The sequence below is a fragment of the Brachyhypopomus gauderio genome, chromosome 12 (genome assembly GCF_052324685.1).
Source record: "Brachyhypopomus gauderio isolate BG-103 chromosome 12, BGAUD_0.2, whole genome shotgun sequence".
NCBI lineage: Eukaryota > Metazoa > Chordata > Actinopteri > Gymnotiformes > Hypopomidae > Brachyhypopomus > Brachyhypopomus gauderio.
In genome coordinates this window covers 21,931,746-21,957,244 of record NC_135222.1, presented here as the reverse complement: position 1 = coordinate 21,957,244, position 25,499 = coordinate 21,931,746, and the positions used below count along the sequence as shown (strand labels likewise).

General features: G+C 40.8%; 2 protein-coding genes and 1 long non-coding RNA gene across 5 annotated transcripts in view; 2 read left to right on the top strand and 1 right to left on the bottom strand.

The window, feature by feature from the left end:
* The first annotated feature begins 4,509 nt into the window (after positions 1-4,509).
* fxr1 (FMR1 autosomal homolog 1) lies at positions 4,510-14,426 on the top strand. Of its 2 annotated transcripts, XM_077023837.1 has the most exons (17): positions 4,510-4,614; positions 6,302-6,354; positions 6,452-6,545; positions 6,796-6,867; positions 6,962-7,110; positions 7,234-7,327; positions 7,615-7,731; positions 7,835-8,005; positions 8,331-8,409; positions 8,656-8,765; positions 8,874-8,960; positions 9,676-9,886; positions 10,581-10,772; positions 11,418-11,618; positions 12,103-12,180; positions 12,865-12,950; positions 13,398-14,426. In XM_077023837.1, the coding sequence occupies exons 1-17, from the start codon at positions 4,564-4,566 to the stop codon at positions 13,566-13,568; spliced, it is 2,016 nt and encodes a 671-aa protein (XP_076879952.1). In that variant the 5' UTR covers positions 4,510-4,563; the 3' UTR covers positions 13,569-14,426. The 2 variants fall into 2 exon arrangements, with proteins under 2 accessions (XP_076879952.1, XP_076879953.1); XM_077023838.1 differs by lacking the exon at positions 12,103-12,180.
* Positions 14,427-14,494: 68 nt separating this feature from the next.
* Positions 14,495-16,038, bottom strand: dnajc19 (DnaJ (Hsp40) homolog, subfamily C, member 19). Its single transcript, XM_077023839.1, has 6 exons — positions 15,900-16,038; positions 15,201-15,252; positions 15,041-15,114; positions 14,876-14,955; positions 14,718-14,788; positions 14,495-14,634 (listed from the first exon to the last, which is right to left on the bottom strand). Exons 1-6 carry the CDS (start codon positions 15,900-15,902, stop codon positions 14,564-14,566), a joined length of 351 nt encoding a protein of 116 aa, XP_076879954.1. The 5' UTR covers positions 15,903-16,038; the 3' UTR covers positions 14,495-14,563.
* A 2,931-nt stretch (positions 16,039-18,969) lies between these two features.
* The window catches only part of LOC143528223 (uncharacterized), a 90,202-nt gene continuing 83,672 nt past the window's right edge, over positions 18,970-25,499 (top strand). Inside the window, exon 1 of one of the 2 annotated variants that reach the window (XR_013134406.1) lies at positions 18,970-19,115. This is a non-coding gene — a long non-coding RNA (uncharacterized LOC143528223). Of the gene's footprint in view, positions 19,116-23,089; positions 23,564-25,499 lie in introns of those variants that run through there. The other variant, XR_013134405.1, reaches the window with a different exon arrangement.

Here is a 25,499-nt window from a genome sequence, read left to right as displayed (position 1 = left end):
GAGCAATTGAGGGTTAAGGGCCTTGCTCAGGGGCACCTCAGTCATGGCCTCAGGTCTGAGGATCGAACCCATGACCCTCCGGTCACAAGACCAGTTCCCTGACCACCAGGCCATGACTGCTTTAGTAGACCAGCAGAGACATGAGCTTTAGTGGACCAGTAAAGACATGAGCTTTAGTGGACCAGCAGAGACATGAGCTTTAGTGGACCAGCAGATACATGAGCTTCAGTGGACCAGCAGAGACATGAGCTTTAGTGGACCAGCAGATCCATGAGCTTTAGTGGACCAGCAGAGACATGAGCTTTAGTGGACCAGCAGAGACATGAGCTTTAGTGGACCAGCAGAGACATGAGCTTTAGTGGACCAGCAGAGACATGAGCTTTAGTAGACCAGCAGAGACATGAGCTTCAGTGGACCAGCAGAGACATGAGCTTTAGTGGACCAGCAGAGACATGAGCTTTAGTGGACCAGCAGAGACATGAGCTTCAGTGGACCAGCAGAGACATGAGCTTTAGTGGACCAGCAGAGACATGAGCTTCAGTGGACCAGCAGAGACATGAGTTTCAGTGGACCAGCAGATACATGAGCTTTAGTAGACCAGCAGAGACATGAGCTTTAGTGGACCAGCAGAGACATGAGCTTTAGTGGACCAGCAGATACATGAGCTTCAGTGGACCAGCAGATACATGAGCTTCAGTGGACCAGCAGCCTGATCGAGTACCAAAACATCCACTCATGCACAACTGGCAGCAGCTTCGAGCCCCACACCTACAAAAGGAGTTTCCAGGCACACTTTCTTACTCCAACCATAATTTCACCACTTTCTGACACTCTGAAACCACTTTTCACTCTTTTCCCTTTGATGATAATGTAGCACTAGACAGAATTGTCACTTGTAGCAGGTAACTCAAAAATTTTCATTAATACAAACTCCTAGTATTATCAGAATTGGAGCTGTGAGTCCAGTCCAAAAAAAATAAAAAAGGGAGGGGGGTTGCAGAGTTTTGTCTCATTAATAGAGACGAAATAGCGGAATTAGCTTGAATCTAATTACAAGCCACACTATCTAATGTAAAAACATGCCTGTTTTTTCACTCTTATTCATTTTGACTAGTAATTAGTTTTGGCCTCTAAAATGCCACCCTTTAATCATGGAAAGGCAGATGTGATTTGCAGTGCAATTTAATCTTGCTTTAATGAAGAACTAATGGACGCATTGCAAATTACTTTTTTTTTCCTGTAGTAGAGGGGAAAATCTATTTCCTGCTTTTGAAAAGATCAAGAGTATCTTTGATAATAGCACGAGTGGGCCAGGCAGCAGCACTACACCGAGCCAGCACGCTCTTTTACTCCACTCACCATTCAATGGAAAGGAGGCCACAATTAGCCACAAAGCAGAGAAAATGCATCGGTACAGCAGAATTGCTCAGTGTGGCTCAACGCCGAGCTCCCCCAGCCTTGTTAGAGGTAGGGCTGAAGTGTCACTGGTGAACAATGGGTCGTGATAAATTACCCTTCCCCAAAAAAGATGTACAGCTAATTTTCAATTATACCTATAAATGCATCCGCAGATTGTGCAAAAATTGGATATGCATGAAGAACAAACTAATAGATTCACACCCCTATCTTTGCGCACGCTCTTCGTCCTGTCCATTTGAGCACAAAACAAACTCATTTGTGATTTAAAGAACATGAGATCCTTTTTCAGAGATAAACATCCACAGATGGCTGGATCATCTCTAAGAATTCCAAATCTATGTTGTGTACCATCAGTATTTGATGCATAATCATCTAATTTTATCCATTTTAATCAAGCTGAATATTTATTGTAATCTAGAAATGTTAACTGAAATGTATCCACGTAAATTATGAAAAACAAAGAGTGTCTGATATTTTTCATCTTGCTTTCATCACTTTCTTTTAATATTTTTGATTTTTGATTTTTTTTCAATAAAACCACAAACCTTTTGTTTTCTTGGTGCACTGAACTGTAATACCTGATTTATTTCTGTAAATGCCTGGTCTTTAACTGTCTTAAGACTCCCCTGAGTGCTGCTTCTCTAACATTATTGCACACACGTACATTATTCATATGTGTCCAAGATGGCTGTGAACACTTAAGTAAAGCAAACCATTTAAGTAAAGCCAGACAATTAGTTTTTACTGATGACACGTAATTTAATAGTGTTATTTCCACAACATAAATAACTTGAATCTGGTCTTAAGTAACAAAATTCTCCAGTGAGTTAGAGAATTTTAAAAAGAGAACACTAAACAGCTTCCTTTAGGTGCTGTAATATTGTTATACTGAAGGTGGAAAGGGTATGGGCAAAGATAATATGGAGGGCTTGGCAAATGAGTACTTGAGTATCTTGGTGTGTACGTGTGCTTTCCGAAATATGGCAGAAGATGAAAGCTTAATGGAAGTTGGCTTAACTGGTGAAACAGCCCTGCTGTATATCTGATTACTGAGGGACAGTCATTTATTTTCTTAAATAAGGGAAAAATTGGATAGGATGAAAGAAATGTCCCTGTCGTAGTGCAGTGATGGTACTGTGAGAGATTATGTATTTCATAATCATTCATCAGTAGTTAGAGTGTTCGGGCTTAGCATAATGGAATTCGTAAACTGGTTAGAGTGAACATGAGGCTATGCTATCAGCAGGGCCATAAACGCTTATGTCGCCATGTGCCGGCAAACCCCCGAACACATTTTCACTGCCACATGGTATTAGGTATTTGCCTGGATATTTGATATATTTTGGATGAGCAGACTTTATTATGTATACATAACTCTGCTTATGCGCTGAGAGCTGCAGAAGGACTTCAACCAGCGTCATGCATTTTGTTGCACATTATGCATTATTATTTACTGTTCGCCACCCAGACATGTGTTCAACATGAAGTCAGCTGTGAGAAAGAAGAGTTTGTAAAGTTCATGTTTTATGTATTATATTTTACACAACATATGGAAACCATATTCATTCTACATGAGAAGGAGACAAATGAGAAAAAAAAATGCTCCAAATACTTTAATATTGTGTCATGTTCAATTGAGTTGAGATGGATAGAGCATGGGTTAGTTTCGCTCTTGTTTCCTTTTACATGACAAAAAAAATCTCCTCTGGCTAAAATTTTATATAGAAATCAAGACCATGAGTACACACCAAGACCATTAATAATCTAGTATCAGGTGTCAGCATCATCTGATAACATTATTATGCTTCTCATGTTTGTAAAACATGTGTCAAATCAAAGAAATCAAAGAAATCTTCATTAAAAGTAGAAACTCAGAGTTTTGAATGAATTAACTTTGCTTTTATTTTTTGGTTACTGAATTGATCAAAACATCTATTGGTGCTGAATGCAGTTATTGTTATAATGTGTCTTTTTTCTAATAATGAAGGGCATTTAATCTAACAAAAGATTTTTAACCAAATTAAGATTTGATATAAACTCATAACATGGTATGTTACTAACTAAACTGAATTAGTGAACTTTTATAATGATTGTGACCAGCTGAAACACTTAATTACATAAATCCATTGTCATTACCTAGCTTCAGTTATTTGTATATTAATAAGACTCATTTTGCATTCAATTACAGTAATTTTAATCATTTCTGCTGGAAATTGGGAAAAACTGTCATTGTGAAATAAGCTGGATAAATATTTGAATGTACAATGCTGAACAATTTTTTACCACTAGGTGCCACTAACAGGTTTCATCTAACAAAAATATTTATCGAGGGGACATGTCTTAATAAAGAATCTATTTAACCTCAAGTCACTTTCAGGTTGTCAATCAATACTAACCCGAATATTGTGCTTGATTTCCTAAATGGAAAACTTGTTGTAATATTTTATAAGTACCCTTTAGGCAAGCCTTCCTATTTGAAAACACTCAAGGGAAGTTTATTTATTGCTGCAGTTTTGTACACAAACAAAGTGTAACAACAAAAATTGAAAACATAGACAGTAAAGTGCAGTAAAGCACAAGAGCTGCGAAAAAGAGAAGACTCAAACTGAGATTACCAAGGTTGAGACCACATCCAATGATGGTGATATTTTGTTCCCAACGTGTTCCTGTTTATGTGAGCCTGTGGTGCCACACCAGAAGGTGTGTCTGAATGCTGTGATTCACTGCTGAACATTTCTATCAGCAGCTGCTACTGTATATGGTTACTCTTTGGAATGAACAGTCTTCTCAATCATATCATTGAATGACCAAAGAAAACATAATTACAGTGTAACACAAGTGTTCATTTCTTTTCTGAGGTTCATTTGTTAATCTGGGTGGATTACTCTGATAGGCCCGTAATAGCAATACAAATACATTTCTTAATTTATTTTACATGTCGAAAACAAGAGGTGTAGCAAAACCACAATTTATAATTATAATTAGATGCGATTTTAACCGTGACGCATGTTCAGAGTCTACAACAAACTGTATGACATATACATTAAAATGTAATATATCTGATATAAGTTTCTCTTTCTGAATGAGCTCACTGGAGCCTGAACGTTTCTGGAACTTTTACCCACGATCCTTTGCGCGCTCAACATGGAGGAACTGACGGTGGAGGTTCGTGGCTCCAATGGAGCTTATTACAAGGTAAACCCCGCGTTTCGTTACACTCCGTCGGTCATAACTCAGGCGATTGTATGTTTAAGACTGAAAATATGTCAAAATGGGGTTTTAAATATTACGTCAACTGATCTTTTTTGCTGTTTTTCCTCCTTTTCCTCCTCGTGAAACGAGCTGCCACGGTTAGCTAGGTTAGCTAGCAGGCTAACGCGGTAGCTAACTAGTCGCGTTTCAGTTTCGGTTAATAATCCGCCTAAAAACGCTTCAGGTTTCCTTCATCTGCTGTTCGGTTGTCGGTTGTCCAGGCGGGTTAGTGAGGTGGTGACGGAGCCACACTGTGTGTTTACGTGTCCTAGCTGGCGTGGCTGACGTTAGCTGCCCGGGTAGCGTGAACGGTTGACGGTTTTATCCGCCGCCGTCGTGTTGGCCGGGACGTTATAGCAGCCCGACGATGCCCGTTAACGGTGAGGCTGGCGGTGTGTTCGTGTGTGTGTGTGGTGTTTTATGCCGTAAGTGGAGTTTAAGTGGCTGAGACTTGTCGTTTCAGTGGATTACACGGTCCTCTATGTGACGGGCCTAGTTGGACTATCCACCTGTTAAAGCTATAATTCTACCGCTTTATCATTGAGGAGTTATTTCATGCATGCGTCTTTGGCACAGACTAGTCTGTCTCTCTCTGTCTCTCTCTCCCTCTCTCTCTGTCTCTCTCTCCCTCTCTCTCTGTCTCTCTCTCCCTCTCTCTCTGTCTCTCTCTCCCTCTCTCTCTGTCTCTCTCTCCCTCTCTCTCTGTCTCTCTCTCTCCCTCTCTGTCTGTCTCTCTCTCTCCCTCTCTGTCTGTCTCTCTCTCTCCCTCTCTGTCTGTCTCTCTCTCCTGTCTCTGTCTGTCTCTCTCTCCTGTCTCTGTCTGTCTCTCTCTCCTGTCTCTGTCTGTCTCTCTCTCCTGTCTGTCTGTCTCTCTCTCCTGTCTCTGTCTGTCTCTCTCTCCTGTCTCTGTCTCTCTGCGTGTCAGCTGTTCACTCTGTATCATTAGCCGTCATCAGGTTCAGCATATACTTTGAAGCCAGATCTATTTTTGAATTGGTGTTTCAGAGATGTGTCGTACTGTGATGTGGTGTTGCTTCGCCACTTGACAGCAACTGCAAATGAAACCATGTCTTTCTTATCTATAGTTTTATTTATGTTCTGCATGATTTTAAGTGGTTTGAAAAAAAAATAATTGTTGCTAAAATTACTATTCTAAATGTTCCACTTTTACGTTATTTGCAAAGAGGTATTGGGGTGAAGTAAGCCACACTGTCTCATGCTTTGTTAGGTCACAAAGTTCATTCTTTTAAGTATTTGGCTTTTTTTTTCTTTGTGTCCTTAGACTACTAAGGATCTTTCTTGCCGTACTTACAGCCATCATAAACCCATTTTAATTTCAGCACCCTATTGTTTGTGTTGCTGCTGGTGACCAGCTCACACTAAACTCACCGAGTGTACTTTTTTTCCACTGTGTCTCATGTATTTAATTTGATTTGTTTTTTGGGTCAGGTACTTAGAAAAATTAAGCATGTAGCCAAATAAATACTTGCCTTGACATGTTGAAAGTATATATTTCTATATTTTCTCTTATGCTGAAATCACCACCAAAGCACTCCTGTTTTATTGCAGGTGCATGTTTATGTAATTGGATGTTATTGAACATAATGCATTAATTTGTTTTGTTGTTCAGGGCTTTGTCAAAGACGTTCATAATGACTCTCTCTCCATTTCGTTTGAAAACAAGTAAGTACAGGCTAATCGGTTGTGGCCGTTTGCCAAAAATGTTCCTTCACTCTTGAGTTGTGCAATGCAATTTTAAAATCGTTCATTATTTTTTAAGCTGGCAGCCTGAAAGACAAGTCCCATTCAGCGATATCCGCTTGCCGCCTGCTGCCGATGGCAAAAAGGAGATCGGTGAGGGAGACGAAGTGGAGGTGAGAAGGTTGAACATCTCTGCTAGTAAACACTGTTATATGGGCAGGTATGGCCTGGTGGTTAGGGAACTGGTCTTGTGACCGGAGGGTCCCGGGTTCGATTCCCAGACCTGAGGCCATGACTGAGGTGCCCCTGAGCAAAGCCCTTAACCCTCAATTGCTCACTTGTATAAAAATGAGATAAAAATGTAAGTCGCTCTGGATAAGGGCGTCTGCCAAATGCCGTAAATGTAAATGTTATATTGTGTAGATCTACTCCCGAGCAAATGAACAAGAGCCCTGTGGTTGGTGGCTAGCCAAAGTTCGAATGATGAAGGGAGACGTGAGTATTACAAGACTCCTCCCTGGTTATGCCGTTTTTCAGGTTCCATTTCTGCCAAAACGCCTTTTAACTTTCACTTTCTGTTCTGCGGTAGTTCTATGTGATCGAGTATGCTGCTTGTGACGCAACGTACAACGAAATCGTCACGTTCGAACGCCTCCGACCAGTGAACCTCAACCCAGCCGTCACACAGGCCTCCTTCTTCAAGTGCACTGTTCCTGTCCCCGAAGATCTCAAGTCTGCGTGAGTGCAGTGGCCATTTCTCGTCTCTTCACTCCCTGTTTTCACTGAATCCTACCCCGTGTTCGCATGGGTGTTGCCATATTTGGTAGCACATCGTGGTTTTCTCAAAATACTCTTTTTCAGATGTGCAAACGAACTTGCACACAAGGACTTCAAAAAGGCTGTGGGAGCCAGCCGGATAGTCTACAGCCCAGAGACTAGCCAGTTGGTTATACTAGTGAGTTTATCTCTGCACCTTACTGTACACTCTTCACAAGATTACATTTAATATATATATATATATATATATATATATATATATATATATATATATATATATATATATATATATATATATATATATATATATAGAGAGAGAGAGAGATAAATCCAGGAAGTTAATTGATAATTGAATTGATTGCGGAGTATTTTGCACTTTTAAAAACCCATTACATTTTTAACTGTTTTGAAACGTTAACGAATCGCTCTCCTCTAGAATGTTTTTAATTAAGTTTGTTGTGGCAGTCTGTGAATGAGTCCACGGTGAAGAGAGTTTCCCTCCTGAGCGACATGCACTTGAGGAGCATCCGCACCAAACTCATGCTCATGTGCAGGAACGAGGAGGCCACCAAGCACCTGGAGGTGACCCCACCCACACCGCCTCTCGCCTTACATCGTACATTTTCACGGAATACGGAACGCAGAAAGCGCAACCACGTATTAATGGAGTTTGTCCCACGTTTAGAGCACAAAGCAGCTGGCATCAGCCTTCCAGGAGGAGTTCACTGTGAGGGAAGACCTCGTGGGCCTTGCTATAGGCAGCCATGGCAGTAACATCCAGCAGGCCAGGAAAGTGCCGGGCGTGACTGCCATCGAGCTCGATGAAGAAAGCGGCACCTTTAGGATTTATGGTGAGGTGAGTAAACTGCCAACGTTTTGGGATACATCCGTCTGTTGCTTGTGCCAAGTGTTATTAGGGTTAAGTCTCCATCTGTCCCATGTTACTAGAGAATATTGCCTGAATATGGTTGGGTTGCATCTTTGTACATGAGATTTCAGCAAAGAGGAGCAGATCAACCCATACACTTGGTCTCAGAAACTGTTGAATTTGGGTATTTCAAACTGGTGGGACTGGAATTGTGCTGAAAGTGTTGGAATGCTGTATTGGGTTTTCAAGGACTTCACATATTTGGCCAAAACCTGACACATTTTATCTGTTTAATTTTCTTTTGTGGTTGCAGACTGCAGAGGCAGTCCAGAAAGCAAGGAATTATCTGGAGTTTCTGGAAGAATCTGTACAAATCCCAAGAAATCTAGTTGGTATGAATCTTACTTCTCACTACATATGGTTCTAAACTCTATGTTCTCTGGAGATCCCGTTGTTCAATTATATTTATTTATTACTGGTTGCACCTGGTAAATAAGGAAGCCAAGCAAGATTTTGGATAAGAAAGTAGATGGCATCTTAGCCTGAGGGCAAAGGTTTTTTTTTTCATGCAACATTTAAAAATTCCATTGCCCTCATGAAATTGAGGTCTCCTAAGGTCAAAATGCTTTTCTTTGTAGGAAAGGTTATTGGAAAGAATGGCAAGGTTATCCAAGAGATTGTCGACAAGTCTGGGGTTGTCCGAGTACGAATTGAAGGTGACAATGACAACAAACTCCCCAGACAGGAAGTAAGATCTCCTTCTTATGACACTTTCTTTCTATTTTTTTTTTTTAAGTGTTGAACCAAACTTGGTGTGTGAAGTGGTTATTCACGAGTAGTAATCTTCTTCTGCCAGGGCATGGTACCCTTCACGTTTGTTGGCACCAAGGAGAGCATTGGCAACGTGCAAGTGCTCCTGGAGTATCACATTTCCTACCTGAATGTGAGTGGTGAGGATATGAAGGTCAACCCTCCACGCTGGTGCTCCTAGTGTGTACTGGCTGCCTCTGAGACCATTTGAGCTTTTGGACAGAAGAAAGTCTCTTTCCATGTCTATTCAGACCCAGCTCTTCCAATCCAAACCCTGATCTTAACTATTATAATCCCCTCTTTCACATTGGGCGTTTAGCTGGGGTTAAACATGGCTGAAGTGTTGATTTTAAACATGTTCTCACCGTGTTGCTCAGCATAAAAAGAGATGGACCTGGATTGAGAGAATCGCTGTCTGCCACTTGAACGTTATTTGTTTGCTTGCAGCCAGCATGGGCAGTCATAAGCTGCTTTAGCTTTAGCTGCCCTTCTCATCCTTGTGGTTGGCTTACAGAAGACATGAATATAAACAAGTATTGCCAAAAGAAAGGTATCACATGGGCTCAGTATTGAACAGCTAAAAAAGCTCACGTCCGCTTTTAAAAACAGCAACAGACATGTCCCTCAATAATAATAATAATAACGCCTATTTAAACACCTATTTAAAATGTGATACAGTGACTGGTGGTGGCAGCAAAGCTGGCTTCATGGGAAAGGTCTTGGGGCAGCTGAGTGGGTCTCGGGACGGGCCACAGGGGCTGCGGGACAGGTTTCGGGGCAGGTCTTTGAGCAGGTCTTGAGTCAGGCCACAGGGGCACCTCTCAGCAAACCTGCTTTGCTCCCTGCAGGAGGTGGAGCAGCTGAGGCTTGATAGGCTGCACATCGACGAGCAGTTACGGCAGATCGGTCTCGGCTACCGGCCTGTCCCTGGACGCCCTTCTGACAAGGACAAGGCCTACGCCATGGACGAGGGCGTGTCCAGCGCCCCGCCCCACTCCGGCCGCTCCTATGCTGGCCGAGGACGAGGACGCCGAGGCATGAACTATGCTTCGGGTTACGGTAACACCCTACAAACCCCACAGACTTTGGGTTATACTAAGACTTTCTAAGCCTCTTACCCAGATTCCCACCTTTTTTAACACACCCTATGGGTTGCAGTAACTCTTTAAGCTTTTTATCTAGACTTCCAGTTAAAATAAGCTATTTTAAAATTTGGGTACTTCCAGTTTTGGTAACACCTTAAACCTTTTACTAAAATGAAAATTTTAAACCGAACAAGTCAAAAATAATTATATGACCTAATGGGGATGCCGTATGGTTTTGTCCCTGCACATGCAGGACCTAGAATCTTAACATTCCAATGCAGCAGTAATACAATGAAAGTTTGACGACTGTGTCTACTCTTATAATACAGTTAAACTTTATATGTAATGTTTATTATTTTTATGTAAGGTAATTATGAGTTTATATAACCTTTTCCTTCATTTAATACTATTATGCACAAACTATCTATTGTAAAGAACCTATTGTGAGACTGTAAGCTCCAGTTCCTTTTCACACAAAAAAAAAGCTCTCAAGTTCCATGTTGCAGTCTCGTATTCTAATCTGGTCCCTACTTGATGATTCCTCAAACACAAGGGCCAGTTGTTTGCGTGTACATTGCCTTTGTTCGGGGGACGTTGTGTTTGCAAAACGTGACTATAAACAGCAGTGACCAGCCAGGCAGTGAAACGATCCCATTTGTCACATGTAGGAACAAACTCGGAGCACTCGTACACCTCGGAGACGGACTCGGAGCGTAAAGATGAGCTGAGCGACTGGTCCCTGGCGGGGGAGGAGCCTGAGCGAGGAGCCCAGCAGCAGAGAGACAGCAGGCGGAGACCGGCTGTGGGGAGGGGCAGAGGTCGCGGGACGGGGAGAGGGTCTTCCAGTACCATGAGTTCAGGTGCAGCTCTACAAGCTCCACTAGATGACCAACAGAAACATTTTATTTTCCTCACGTACTTTGCCTGGCCAAGGAGTGTCTGACGGATATTTTTCATCCGTCATACATTTCAAAAGACATTTGGACACCACTGAGGATGACTTTAGCATTTCATTTAGACCTTAACTGAATGATGTCTCCTAGTTACCTTCTTTTCTTACTCTCTACTCACAGTAGACATATTTATTTTTGCTGGCTTTAATGAGAGATTTGAATAGCATGCTATGTGGGCAAAAGTGTCTTAAGTGGCCATGTTCTTATACAGTGAGGAAACACCATGCAACTTTGGAAGTTTCCTCCACTCAGAAATCATGGAGGGGTCTGAAATTTTCATCCTGGGTGCATGTCCACTGAGAGACATAATAATAATAATAATGAAAATCACAATGTAAGATTTAAAAATAATTTGTTTTTGAGGCATTTTGGTTGGACTGCAACATATCGGGAAGTGCCTGTATCGTATAGAGCTCAGGCAAGTTTTCCTGCCTCATCTTCTGATTGGACCTTCTCTAGAAGCCCACACAGCATTAGCTCATTCATTTATTACTGACGAACTTAAAAACCCCTAAGTAACCCAAAATAAGTATTTGTTTGCTTCATTCACAGTGCTGAAAGACCCCGATCGGAACCCCTACAGCCTGCTGGACAACACCGAGACGGACCAGACGGTGGACACGGACGCCAGCGACTCTCACGTGAACACGAGCCGTCGCCGTCGCTCACGTCGACGCCGAACAGACGAGGACGCGACGGTGATAGATGGCGTGAGCGAGTCCGATAACGCCTCGCTCAGCGAGAACGGCCTAGGCAAGTCCAGCGTGGCCTCCGCGCACACGGGCACCTAGTGTCACCCGCTACCCCCGCAGCCGAGCTTCCCACCTCTATGATCTGCTGCAACTTTTGCAAATCTTTTTTTTTTTTTAAGAGCTTGTACAGCTCATTTTAAAAGATGTTCTCTGTAGGCTGTGGTAAAAAGTACAGTGAGCTTCAGCTTACTCCCAAACACTCGAGTGAAAACTGAACTGAATAGAGGTGAAGTTTGTCCTCCACACCGCTACTGTGTGGTATAATTGTGAGAAAGGGCTCGCTTCTGGGTTATGACAGGGAGAGGACTCTGCTTTGAAAGAATAACGTCTACCTGTATGATGCAGTTCTGAGAGAGCAAGCTTTCTGTCCCCGCTGGGTAGAACTCGTCTTAAGTGTGCACTCGTGCCTGTGTGTTGTACCTGGTGAGAGGGGGCTCCTTGCTGTATCTCTCAGAGAGGAAACTCTCATGCCTTCCCCACTGTAGATGAATGGGAGGCTAAACCACAACGGCGTAACCGTAGCCGCCGACGCCGCTATCGCCCTCCAGAGGAGAGGCGGCCAGGTAATGGGTGCACAAATGGTAGCATGTAACCTGCATGGCTTACCTGTGTCTGGAGTGACCCCTAACCAGCCCGTTACCAGGCTCAACCACACACCCTGAAGAGCAGGCCTGCTGTGAGAGGGATCTAGCCATAATTCACACAACCAAGACCCCAATATAGTATTTTTACATTTTCATGGTATTGAAAAAAGAGGGGTGGTTCCTGATTAATGATTAAACCTAGTCTTCAATGTTGTAGTACCAGTGCTGAATCAACATTGTGTTTCTAGAAAAATTGCACAAATAATAAGTTTATAAATATAATGATAAATTTTTTTTTAGAATCAGGTGTTATGTGATGATGTGGCTGCTACTACTACTACTACTAATTTCGATAATTTTATATATATATATATATATATATATATATATATATATATATATATATATATATATATATATATATATATATATTGATATGGGTTATATGGTTTAACACATTTGAAAATGTTCTATCCATGTGCCTGCCTTAAGTAAAATATCATAACTGATGTGGGCTGATCCAACCTTCCCTCCTCTTGCCCCAGCACCCCCCCACACAGTTCTCATAACCGAGACAAGAGCTTCCTTAGAGTCCTGCTAGTGTTCTGGAGGGTTTCAACATGAGTTTTTTTTTTTTTTTTTTTTTTTTCCTTTTCTGTGCAGTTACTGTGGCTGATTACATATCAAGGGCTGAATCACAAAGCAGACAGAGAACACCGCGAGATCTGAAGAAGAAGAATAAAGATTTGGTGAGTCAAGAGTTCCTTTGTTTACAATGTGAACGATCAAATGTCAACTACATTATTTGGGTTCCTATTTGGGAGGTATTGCCTAATTGCCTATTGTGGTTAGGCAGAGAGCTTATAAACTAGCAGAGTTATCAAGGGTTTAACACTAAACTTGCATGTAGTCCACTGTGTTGCTGCTGGTGAGAAGACAGCCTGCAAACATGGATAGAGTAGAATGGGGAATTTGGAGACGAGTATTTTAAAACCACAATCTACTGTGTTCTAGTTAATCACATTTGCAGAGAAATGATGTACTCCCTCAAGTGTGCTTAGCTTGCAAAAGTGCTAGAGAAAGCACCATGTTATTAGTTTAGATTATCTTACCACAACACTGCTTTTGTGAGTTGACACTCCTCTTAATGCCTGGGTCCTGCTGAGACTAACATGACTCCCTCCGCCTATTCGCAGGGCCAGGTAGAGAGCATAGCCGAGCACTGCACCTCTACATCTCTGACCAACGGCCCCAACAGCAAGACGGACGAGCCCAATAAAGCTACGTGTGCTTCCACTGAGACGGCCCCCAAAGACCTCGGCCAAGGAAATGGGGCCAAGCCAGCTGTCGTAAATGGACTCTTCTAAGCAGTTTTTTTTTAAGTTTATGCAACCTTTACATTTTTACAATAGTGCTTGTACAAGCTTGCCAAAGATAGACATGGACTTCCAGATTCTCTACTGCACTTTTCCGTTCCTTCACCATGGAACAGGTAGGAGGGGAAGCAAGATAATATTGGGGGGAGGACCACGGACGACACGCACTCTATACAGACAAATTAAACTTAGGTCACACCCAAGTATGTCCAAGTACATCATCAGATGTTGTGCCTTCGAAGAGTAGTTTTACCATTCAAGTAGCTGGCTGTAGGAAAACCTGATATGGTAATGGGAATATCCCAGAGGTTCTCAGACTTGTTGAGTTAGCTGCTTTTTGTTTTTAATATGCAACCACTTCATACATGGGTGGGGATTAGGAAAAGCAGTCTGAAAAATGATGTTTTGCACTGAATTGTACTTTCTTTCCCTTTAGAATAATGTTAGTCTGGAAACTGGTCTGTTAACTTTGTTCATTTTAAGTGGCGTATATGACACTCCACATGGCTATCTGAAAGATTGAACTTCTGGTTCATTGCCTGGCAGGTTATAGTGACCATGACTGTTTAGCAAAAGGAGCCTTGTTTTGGTTTATTTATTTTAAGATGTACAGTATTTAAAAGAAAAAGCAAAAGCAGTTATTCTTTTAACACTAAACTGGCTGCCTGAACGTATTTGCACGCAGGTGACAATTTGGACTACTGAAAGATCAACTTCCAGATTTTTTTTGTGTGTGTTCTGTAAACTACGTTTTGAGTCCTTATTTTCTTTTTTAATGTTCATTCTGGTCGTTTGATGTGCAATATGTTTTGTACGCAGGTTGTTCTTGAATAAAATTTTGATCTTGCAGACTGTGTCCCAAGGCATTATTGTAAGTTCCAGGTAATACCAGTGCTTTAAAAAGAATGCAAATTAAATGTATGACAAGATTTTAATGTTTACACAAGAATTCAAGTGCATCAGTCCAATCTCACTGTGTAATAAAACTATTTCTTAGCTTGTCCATCAAGTAAATCTTTAGCTTCATTGATTTTTGCAGCAAGATATGGAGATCCACCTGCATAATGGACAAGAAGCAACATTCCTCAATTTCCAGTGAGTACATTTTAAAAAGACTGTCCAAAAAGATAAAATTCTTACCTCGATCAGGGTGATTTAAAATCATAAGTTTTCTGTGTGCCTCTCTAATCTTGTTTTTATTGGCAGTGGGACTAGTGGGGGGAAAAAAAAAAAACCCAAATTGTATACATCGGGAGGGCAAAAGGTACACAGACCTGTTAACACTACTGCAAACGTACCTGACTCCGAGAACAAGAGAAGCTTCTCTCTTGGTCATCTTGGGTTCAAATCCTCCTCTGTAATAGCCACTTCCAAAAGTCTGAAATAGAAGCGAGTCGCTCAGCCTTGTACCCACAAGTTTACGTAATGCTAGTTTATATCTCTGCAAGAATGGACTGGTTTACAGATTTGGGAAAAGCCCGGAGAGCTTGTTTCACTTGAGGCTCCATTTGCTTCATGGCTTGCACCGCATAGCGACCTGTGTAAGGTGACAACACCTTCATGTCCTTGTATTACAACTGAGCAGCGGCTTCAAGTTCAGCATCAGTGTTCATAATTACAAACCTGCGAATCCTGCTGCGGCCAGTGTGAGTCCCACGGCCACCATGGTGCTGGCCTGGAGGTAAAACAAACATGTCAACAATGAACCTTGATTACACTTCACATTAAATAAGAGAGGAAGGAGCAATTACCATAAACACACCAGAAAAGTTCCTCTCGCCATTCTAAGACATTTGAGCTCGTTTCTTTTATTGGTTGTCTAGTGTTTCCTGCACCCCTTTCATTCCCAACAGGTACAATATCTTGTCCCTCATATGAAGGTCAGTTGACCACATATTGTCTGGATTTTTGGTGTATTAGTAGTTTAGCTGCTACCTTGTGGTCCTACGGTTCTCCATGTGGTTATTAATGTTATTTTAAGATTAAACAATAAGAGGAAACTCCCTCCTCAGCCTACAGTTACGTTAGACTATTTGTTAAATAAATGGTACGACCAATAATAATAAATAATATATAACAGCTCTCTGGATCACATCATCATGGGGACGTAACACCAGACATGAAATCATGCACGTTATTTAATAACCGCCCAAATGGCCTATAATGTTTATACTGTCTATAATGGAAGTTAGCTATGCTAAGCTAAGCTGCTAACACGAATTACCCTTTAACTACTAGCTAGCTGCCAGAGAGTTAAACAAGCCAATCGCATAGCTAGCTTAAAAGTTGAATTAAGAGTTGTTGGTGATAAAACGTGCGTACCATTTTTCCTGCTACGATGTTTTGCTCCTTTCGTCCTTAAACATATCTTCACTTACAAGTCACATTGATGTCACTGCAAATCTCGTGTTCATGTTTTGGTGACTTTTGAACTTTGTGCCACCATGCTGCCGGAAAGCGGAACGAACCGTTGCAAAACACAAATATTTTTTGTTTTATAAAATGGCTGCTTAAATTTTGTGAAAGTATGTATATTTCCTCAATGCATATAGGGTATTTGGCTTGGTAGTAATATAGCTATTTACCAAAAGACTTATCTGTCTTCTGTCTTTTTGAGACTGGTTCTCACAGCAGTCACTGAATCAACGATAATTCTGAATACCTGTATATCTCTGATACATTGGTTATCTCTGAATCTCTGACAACGATTAAGCATGCTATTCTTAACCGGCTTATTGCATCTGGGTAGATCACATAAAAATAGAAGTCACAAGCTTCCTTAAACCGTCTTTGGGTTACCAGCACTCTGGTATTGGTGGTTTTCTGTGTAGCAACCATAATTCAACCATAATTATATATATATATATATATATATATATATATATATATATATATATATATATATATATATATATATATAAACATGTTTGCATAAAAATATTTATCTCTCATCTATACTCTTGGGACACTATAATGCCATAGGATGAATATTATGTTTTAAACATCTATTTTCAGTCTTCCAGGTAGGTTCCCCTACAACCTGTTTTTAGTTTCACTACTTAAACTTCAGAAGCACTTTGCAACACACACATATACAGTGTTGCTTGAAAGTTTGTGAAGTCCTTGATTAGTTTAGATTTTTCAGTTGTTTTACCAACATTTTCTTATGTTATCATGACCTGTTTTTGTATATGAATATGTTTATTTTTATCAATTCCATTTACTTGTTTTGGGGGAAATGTGCGAGTTGCCAGCAGGCTACATGAAACATGGAATCAGAGTGTGCAAAAGTAAATGAACCACAGCTGCATTGGTATGGTCAATTAGGTGAAAGACTCATGAAACACATACAAGTGCTCAATTAAGCAGACCAATCAAGTGAGACATCCTTGGGAAGCCTTGGGCTTTGAGCCACACTGATTAAAAGGCAGAGGAAACCAACCAAACCACAGTGTAAAGGACACAGATCAACAATACAGAAAGGAAAGGAGACATCTGAAGACAGTAGGAGTCCATCAGACTGGGGGAAGATACAAGACCATCTCCAAAAGATTCCAGCTCCATCCGTCCACTGTAAGACAAATCATTTACAAATGGAGGTCACTTAGCATCACTGCAACTCTGTGAGAAGCGAATGGCCATCAAAACGTGAAACCAAGAAGCACCAGAAAGATTATTATTCAGGTAATGGCCAACTCACACATCACCTCCAGAATGTTACACACCTCTCTGGCAGCTTCTGGGATAAATGTACATGGGACTACAATCAGGTGAAAAATCAATAGACATGGCATTCAGGGGAGAGTTGCTAGAAGGAAGCCTCTGCTCTCCAGAAAGAATTATGTTACCCATTTAAACTTTGCCAGATACCATTTGGACAAACCAGAGGCTTTCTGGAAGTCCATTCTCTACAGATAGGCACGAAATTGAATTATTTGACCACAATCACAGGCACCATGTTTGGAGAAAAGTCAGCACTACAGTTAAAGAGAAGAACCTCCTCTGGACCTTGACTACTCCAGATTATCCAAGGAACCATCAATTTCCAGACCTATCAACACATTCTTGACCAGAATCTCCAGAACCTTCTTATCAGTCAGGGACTTGAGGCTGGGATGTAAATGGATTGTGCAACAAAACAACAACCAACACATTCCAGCAAAACTTAATGGCTTAAGAGGAAGATGTACACTCTGGAATGGCCAGTCAAAGTCCAACCCTCAATCCCATGGGCAGTACATGCCAGATGTATATCCAGCCTCTCTCAACTGGTCCTACAAGGGGGAGTGGGCAAAAATCACAAACAGCAGATGTGTGACACTGATTTGTGGTATAAGAAGACATTTGGTTGAAGTAATGGCTGCAAAAGCAGCTGCCACAAGCTTCTAACTAAAAGACTTCACATACTTTTGCACTTGGCAAATTTTCATTTTATTGAGAGAGAAATTACTTTGTTTAAAAAATAATGAAAATATTATTTTTTTCCTGTGTCACCTTTATTTGCATGCTCTACTTTACAAATAGAGATTTGCATATTCATTTCACAAGATTATTATTATTATTATTTTAAAGAAAACAATGACCATGTCTGGGTGGTTCTAAAACTTTCAAGTAGCACTATATACTATATATAATATATATTTATAGGACATATTGATTCCATCTGCAAGACAACCCAAAGAGACAAGAAGGTAATACATAAACCAATAAAAGCCAGTCCAAACCCACAAAAGAAACTTTAGCACTACATTGATTAGTAACCAGTTGGGAGAGCACAGGGCTCGTCCCCCTGGAGTCGTTCTCACTGTAGTGAACCAATGACTGTCCTAATTATTGCCCCTTTCATTTGCATAATTACAATGTTTCTTTTATTGCGCAGACAAGAACAGTATAGAAATTGTAAATTGTAGTGGACTGGCTGCAGTCAGTGAAAGTCAGGTTTTAATGATAAATCTGTCCTCTGCAAACCAGGCAGGCTGGCTGGAGTTTCAAAAGGATTTTAAAAAGCCAACTGTGTGCAGAAATTAGAGTTTTTTCCCTAAATCATATGGAATTACAGTGCTGGGTGCATGTGGTGTGACTCCACACAAAAAGCCCAGAGGAAGCAGCTATTTCTGTTGGTTTTATTAAACCAACCAAGCAATTTAATTCTTTTGTTCAGGAGAGTTCTACTTCATTGATTAACAAAAGCAGGGATATAATTTTTTCAGCCTTTTTGAAAAGCCTGAAATGTCAAGCCTTTTAAAGCAGATTATTCTGCCTCTGTGCGGTGAATGCAGCCAGAGTAACCTTTTGTCTACAATTAAATATTCCAGCATAAATATAAAAGAAAATCAGAGATGGGGAAGATTGACTCACGAGAGATTGGAGAGGTAGATCCTCACACTGATAGTGCAAACAGCTTGCTTCTAATTAAATATGCCACCGAGTCTCTAAGCATTTGCTTTCTGCCGCAGAGAGAGGAAACAGCCTAAGAATGCGAGGAAGAACTATATCACACCATCTCTCTGGTCACAGCTTTCCTCTGGGCATCTAAAGGTATTTCAGGATGTTTTTTTGTTGGGATTGGGTAATTATTTGTTTTTAATATCAAATGTTATGTCTTTAGGGATATGCATAAATACAGCACTGGAATGAAAAGTTCTGTGTTTGTTTATGATGCTGACTTTGATAATTATGCATGACAATGGGACACTTGAGAGACAGACATGTTTATTTTCATTATGAGGATTTAGCTGCAGCATGAGAAGTTGAATAGGTTCTTATTTTTAAGGATTTTTGACCCATCGTTATACTTCATCTATTACTTTTTGACATTACTCTTTGAGGATGTGCATTCTTTTACCTTAACTTCTGATGCTGAATGTTGGTGTGGGGTTTACATGTAGTGGTGGAATAAGATTATTATGTAGTGTTATAGCTTATTATTCAGATGTGGTTGGTGACAGTATTATTGTTAAGTTATGAAATACGTTCTTGTCACAATGACAAGATTGATATGATCTAAATTCAGTCTCTCACATGCATTATTGTTTAGTTTTTATTTTTGCAAAACATACAAAAGTTCCATAGCAGAACCTGAATTTTAAACATGATTATGATCACATTCCTTGCACAGCATCTACACATAATATGTTCTCTTATTATACAGTGAGCGAGTATGACCACTTGAAAGTTTTCAGTAGCGTGGTATTGAGCTGGTTCAGTGACCTTTAAGGATGCTCTCTCTCACACCTGCGTGATTATTTCGTATGTATCAGGAAGTTAAAGGGTTTTGAAGACAATTAAGTAAATCTGTTTTGATCACAACAAATATTGCATGTGTTTTGAATTTAGTAGAACAGTTTTAAGAGAGTGAAATATCCACTGCAAATATCCACTGCATGTATTTTTCTTGTACTTTTGCATCACTTTATGCCTTGCTTGGCACTCTAATTACTGAAAGGTTAGCTCTAGTGTAGATCGTTTTAGTGAAGACATGGAATAGGCTGTTAGTGTTCACATTTTTTAATAATTATAAATTCTGAAGATGTCTTTATTGTGTAAATCATGTTTGTTTTAGAAAAGTCTATGCCACAAATGTGAAATGCATCTGTGCTGCATTTTAGTGCACAACATGCAAAGGTTTTAAACAGAGCAGCTTGGAACAGAAGTGCAATTCATGTAACAACAACATTCTGAGTTTGCTTCGGTGTCATCAGATGCATAAAATCTGTGTTTACCTCTTTAGACCAAAGTCTCCTGTGTCTCCCCCACTTCAAGAATTTTAGCTGACGTTACACAGTGATTCACACATGGAGGACCCAGCAATAGAATCTTACTGTAATTTGCTTTTGCAGCTTCCCTCATTAATCACAAATTCAGGAAGTGATGAGTTTTCTCCAAAGGCATGATTAGAAAGAATACAGCTGCTGTAAATGTCCTATACACACTGCTGTCTACATCTGCTTTCGAAGTTGCAGCTTAAAAAAAAATCCTAATGCGTTTAGCCATGTGCAGAGTCTAGAGTGACGAGAGAAGGAGTGGGTTACACACTGGCTCTCCCTCCCCTGCACCACATTTAAATCTGACATTATGCTGAATTTTGGTTTCGGAAATAAGACTGCAAGGCTTGCAAAAAGGAAACAGGAATTATTTAATCAAATTGGCACCTCCACATCCAGATTTGTCTTGGGCGGCATAATGCAGCTCAGTAATCCCTTTATCAAATACTCAGATGAAGTGAACATATTGGAACCAGAAAAATATAGGAATATTTAGAGACATTTTATCTTTAGTTTATGTCTGTTCTAAATATGCCACCTTTTTATTCTTGGAGGAAAATAATTCCCTGTGGTTTCCTGAACAGTGTTTGATAAACATACATGGTGTGGGAAAAGTTGTTTTTAATAATTTGTATTGCAGTTTTTCTAAATGATGTTTGACAGCTTTCCACATGAGGTGATGGGTGTTTCACTCAAAGGGTTCTCTCTGTACTGAGAATGTGTCTCGTCACTGTGTTTCATGACTGTTATGTTGAGAGGTAAGTTTCTCCATGCTTGTGTGTGTGGGAAATCTTTGCTCATGTCATGTTGTAATTATCTTATCATACGGTGTTATCTACTTTGGTGAATACATTTTATTTAGTAATCAAAACTGTTATTGAATCTGTTGTAACTGTGCTTACCATCTTAGAAAATAAGCCTTTTGTTTTCAGCCTTTGGGACTAAATACGGGGCAAATGTCCACAGTCAAAGCTTTGTCTGGCTTTGTGTTAAGGCAGTTTGTTGGGCATTCTCTTTGAACTTTTTAATGCAATGTTACACTTAGCTAAGTTACTCATACCTGTAGTTACAGATTATTGATAACTGAAAGTTCAGGGCACTTAATAAAGACAACTTGAATTGACAGTGTAAACAGGCAAATTGCTGTAAACATATATATTTTTTCATAAACATTGTACCATAGTGCTGTAGTTCTATAGCTAAAATGACACATCACTCCTTTTCTTGAACCCAAGTATGGACTCCATTCAAAGCTGTTTGACCTTTACCCATTCAGTTTATAAATAGCACAACAAATAGCTGCTATGGCAAAGACCTGTGATTATAGACATTAAATAAAATTTGCTGCATCTGCTGTCTTCAGTGTTTTTCCTCTGCCACTGGGCTGTAATGAGCCTCTCTCAGGTGGCCCCATTGAATCAAGCTGTCATTCAGCAGGGTCTCTCTGGGTCTCTTCACAGTGGGCAGTGGGTTCTCAGTGAGTGCCTGCTAACTTTGTTAGTGAACGTTCTTCTTTGACGTTATGCACGTGCTCAAATTGTCCTGTGCACCACGTCCAAACAAGAAGCTCCTTTATCTGCAGGATGACTGCATTCGGTTCCAAGCATGTTGTAGTCTAGATTACGTAACTAAATAAATAATCTGAGGCTGACAGTCGTGGTGGTTTTAAGTAGCTTAGCTCCTCCAGTCCTAGTCTCACGCGTAAATGTCTCTCCATCTTACATTGCAGCTGGGTATGCACTGGTTTGGCACCAAAGCAGTTGAAAATGATCCCAAGTCCCCGGCAGTGGTTTTGGCAATAGTTACCCTGATAACTGAACCCTTTAGAAATCAGAACCTGCAGCCTGCAGCACATTCATGCTCCAGGCACCATTTCACCATGAGCGGAGGAATAATGGTGCACTGCCTTCCCTGTTTGTTCCACTCCCACTTTTTTTTGTCTGCTGCAGCCTGTAATTATCTACAGCTGAAAACAAGAACACGCCGAAATGCCCATTGGGCCATAGAAAGGGAATTATAGCCCATGTCTCTCCGCTTTCTCTCCTGAAAGAATGCATCTTTTTTGTCCCGGAAAATATGCGTTGAGTTTAGTTAGAACAGTGTTGCTTGAAGGGGGGGGGGGTTTGCTCCACAGGCCAGTCATGTGCGAATTTCTTTGTTAAATCACCCTCATGTCTTGATGATGGAAAATTGATCAGGCCCGAATCAGAGGTTCAATATATGCTCCCCCTCAGGCTTTTGTCTAGGTGAATAGCACATGGTGAAGGGACGCGGGCAGGTTGCTATTAATATGACAGCCTACACCATATCCAGCTATAATTTCTAATGAAATACCTAATCTCCATTATTTTGATCCAGGCAGGCGATACTGTGAAGAAAAGGGAGAGGGGGAGACAGAGAGAGAGAGTGAGAGAGACAGAGAGAAAAGCCTTTTCTTTCCGTTCTTTCGTGGCAGTTGTATGAGAATTGGCAAACCGATAATTTTTGTCAAGTATTTTTTTTCTTTCCTCTGTAGCCGGCTGAAATGCTTGTGGATTGCCACAGTTTAAAAGGCTCCCAGATAAAGCCATTCAGGGCGCTGAATGAGGACGCCATCTGTTTTTCTTTTTTTTTATTTCCTGCTCTTTCTTTTTCCTTTTTCAATCCTTGTAATCAAATTTGAGCAAAATCAAATGGAGGGGGGAGTTTCAATGAAAGTACCTTTTGTTGGTCTTGAAACGAGCAAGTAATTTACAAAATGCCCTTCCTTTGTGTGGGAGGCTAAAGGAAAAAAGAAATCAGTAGCTTTTAAAGCTAGGCCTTGCTGCGACTGCGAAGATAATGAAAGCCGTCTGTGTTGTGGGGTAGAAAGCATTTCAAAGACAGGCCTGACTCAGGGTTACACTGCTGTGTCTGTTTGTTTTGTGAGGAGATCCGAGTCAGGCTTCCACGCTGCACGTTCTGGGGGGTGAGGCGCTGAAGCAGGCTGCCCTGCTCTCTCCCCGCATCCCGGCTCCCTGCCTGGGGATGGATGAAGATGGAGGTGTGGTGGAACATATGGGATTCTGACAGGAGTTCAACAGCTCACTGCTAATGGAGATCAGACAAGGGAGGAGAGAGAGAGGAAGAGAGGGGGAGAGGGGGAGAGAAGGGGCGAGGAAGAAAGAGGGAAAGAAGCGAGAAATATCTTTTGTGTTTTGCTTGCTGCACTCCTTCGCAGTGGAAGTGGACTTCTCCTGAAAGGTGAGTGCCTGTGGGTTTCCTCTTGGGAGTTCTGTGTCGGGCGCTGCTGGGAGCTGCTATGTAAATGATTCTGTGCTCTCGGTGTGCTGCGTTTTCCCCTCTGCTTCTCCTTCCCTTTCGTGTTCTTTTTTTGCTGAGCTGTTTTCTGGAAGGGCACCGGGCTGGTATGGAGATGATCTTGGCTGTGGAAGGTCTTTAACCTTTGGGCTGAAGGAGTTTAACATCCTTCGGCTTCAGACCTAAGGGCTTGTTTACGACACAACAGGAAGTTACTGCTTAACAGGTTGATGATTTAGGTGCAGTTAGCAAAGGCTAATTGTGAATATATGCCCACATGTAAAGGAAAGAGCTGTTTGACTGTTTTTGTTTACTGTGACTTTAGAAAACATATTAGCTGCTCCGTGGTCTAATGTAGAGTGCTGAGAATTTATTTGACAGGCTAATTTAATGTACAAAGTTACCAAATGAGTGAGCAATATCAGCTGTTTGTTATTTAAATAGACGGAATGTTGACACTATTGTACTTGCGCAGGTAGAAATAACATGAAAGCTTTCATTACATCTTTATTATCTGTTCATCAGGTAAGGTGATATTTTGACAGGTGTCATGTAGAAATCTTCCTAATGTTCTAAATAATCGTCACAGTTAGTGTAGGTGTCATGAACAGGTGCTGTTTATGAGCTGAGGATTGACAGCATGTCTTTCATAAAGAGTGAGGACCTGTTGAGTTTCACTTCTTTGCAGACGAACAATACATAATGCATATGCACAATCTCTTTTTGATGCAGTGTATGCATCACTTACCTTTTATGAGATCCACTTCCTTTCTGCCAAAGTTTTCTTTTATTTGAGCTTTCATTCAAGTCTAATAAATAAGTTTCACACTCTGGACTCCACTAACAATTGACAAACAGAATATATTAAAATGAGTTGATTTCTCACTTGGTTTATTGAAAGGTCAAAATTTGCACTGGAACAAATAAAACTTCATTCAATTCATTGTGGATGAATAGAATAGTTAATCAGGCTGCTCTCTACTGCCACCCAGCACCTGCAAGAGTCTACAGAAGCCCCTGGGACCAGCAGCCTGTCAGGCAACTCTGCCTGTTACTTCTTTTAGTGGTGTTCAGTTATGTGTGTGCCTGGGGGGCACTTATGTGCACCTGATATGCAGGCATTATGCATAGTTATAGTTTGCTTACACATTTGCAAAGCACCTATTGATGCATGCTGGCTTTCTCATGCTTAGAAGCTGAATAATTCATTATTTTTTCCCCAAATTCAAATATGTAATGTTAGTACTTTTAATTATTCTTTAATATAATAAATGAGTTTCTTATATTCTTTAAGCCCCCAGACAAGATTTTTAAGTTCACACACACGCGCATATATATATATATATATATATATATATATATATATATATATATATATATATATATATATATATATATATAATTACAATAATCCATCTTTAATCAGCAATAAAAAGCTAATAAATCATCACTGTGCTCATGTTCACCATTTCATTGCGTGTCATCCATTGACCATTTTATAGCCCCAGCTGAGGGTTATGGGTAAATCTGTTTCAATTATGCTGCCTGTGAGGAGTCCCCCTGAGGGTGCTCGGTGTGGGCAACTTAATGGGGTGTTAAAGTGAGGGGAGGATTTGGAGTGGGAGGGTGGCAATGACCGCCAATTAGAGCCCATTGAGCCGAGTCCTGTCAGGCACTGATGATAGTCTCCTTCCACGCGACTAGCCTAGCCCCACTCATTACCTCTCCACTCAGCCTCAGCCTCGCTTAGCCACCTGACCCCGTGCTGACACTCACGCACCTCCTGCACGGATGCTGCTTAGAAGTGCTGGGGTGGGGGCACAAATATGCTAAAATAATTAGGGGATTTTAATGAAGCTGGGTGTGTCGGTGCTAATGG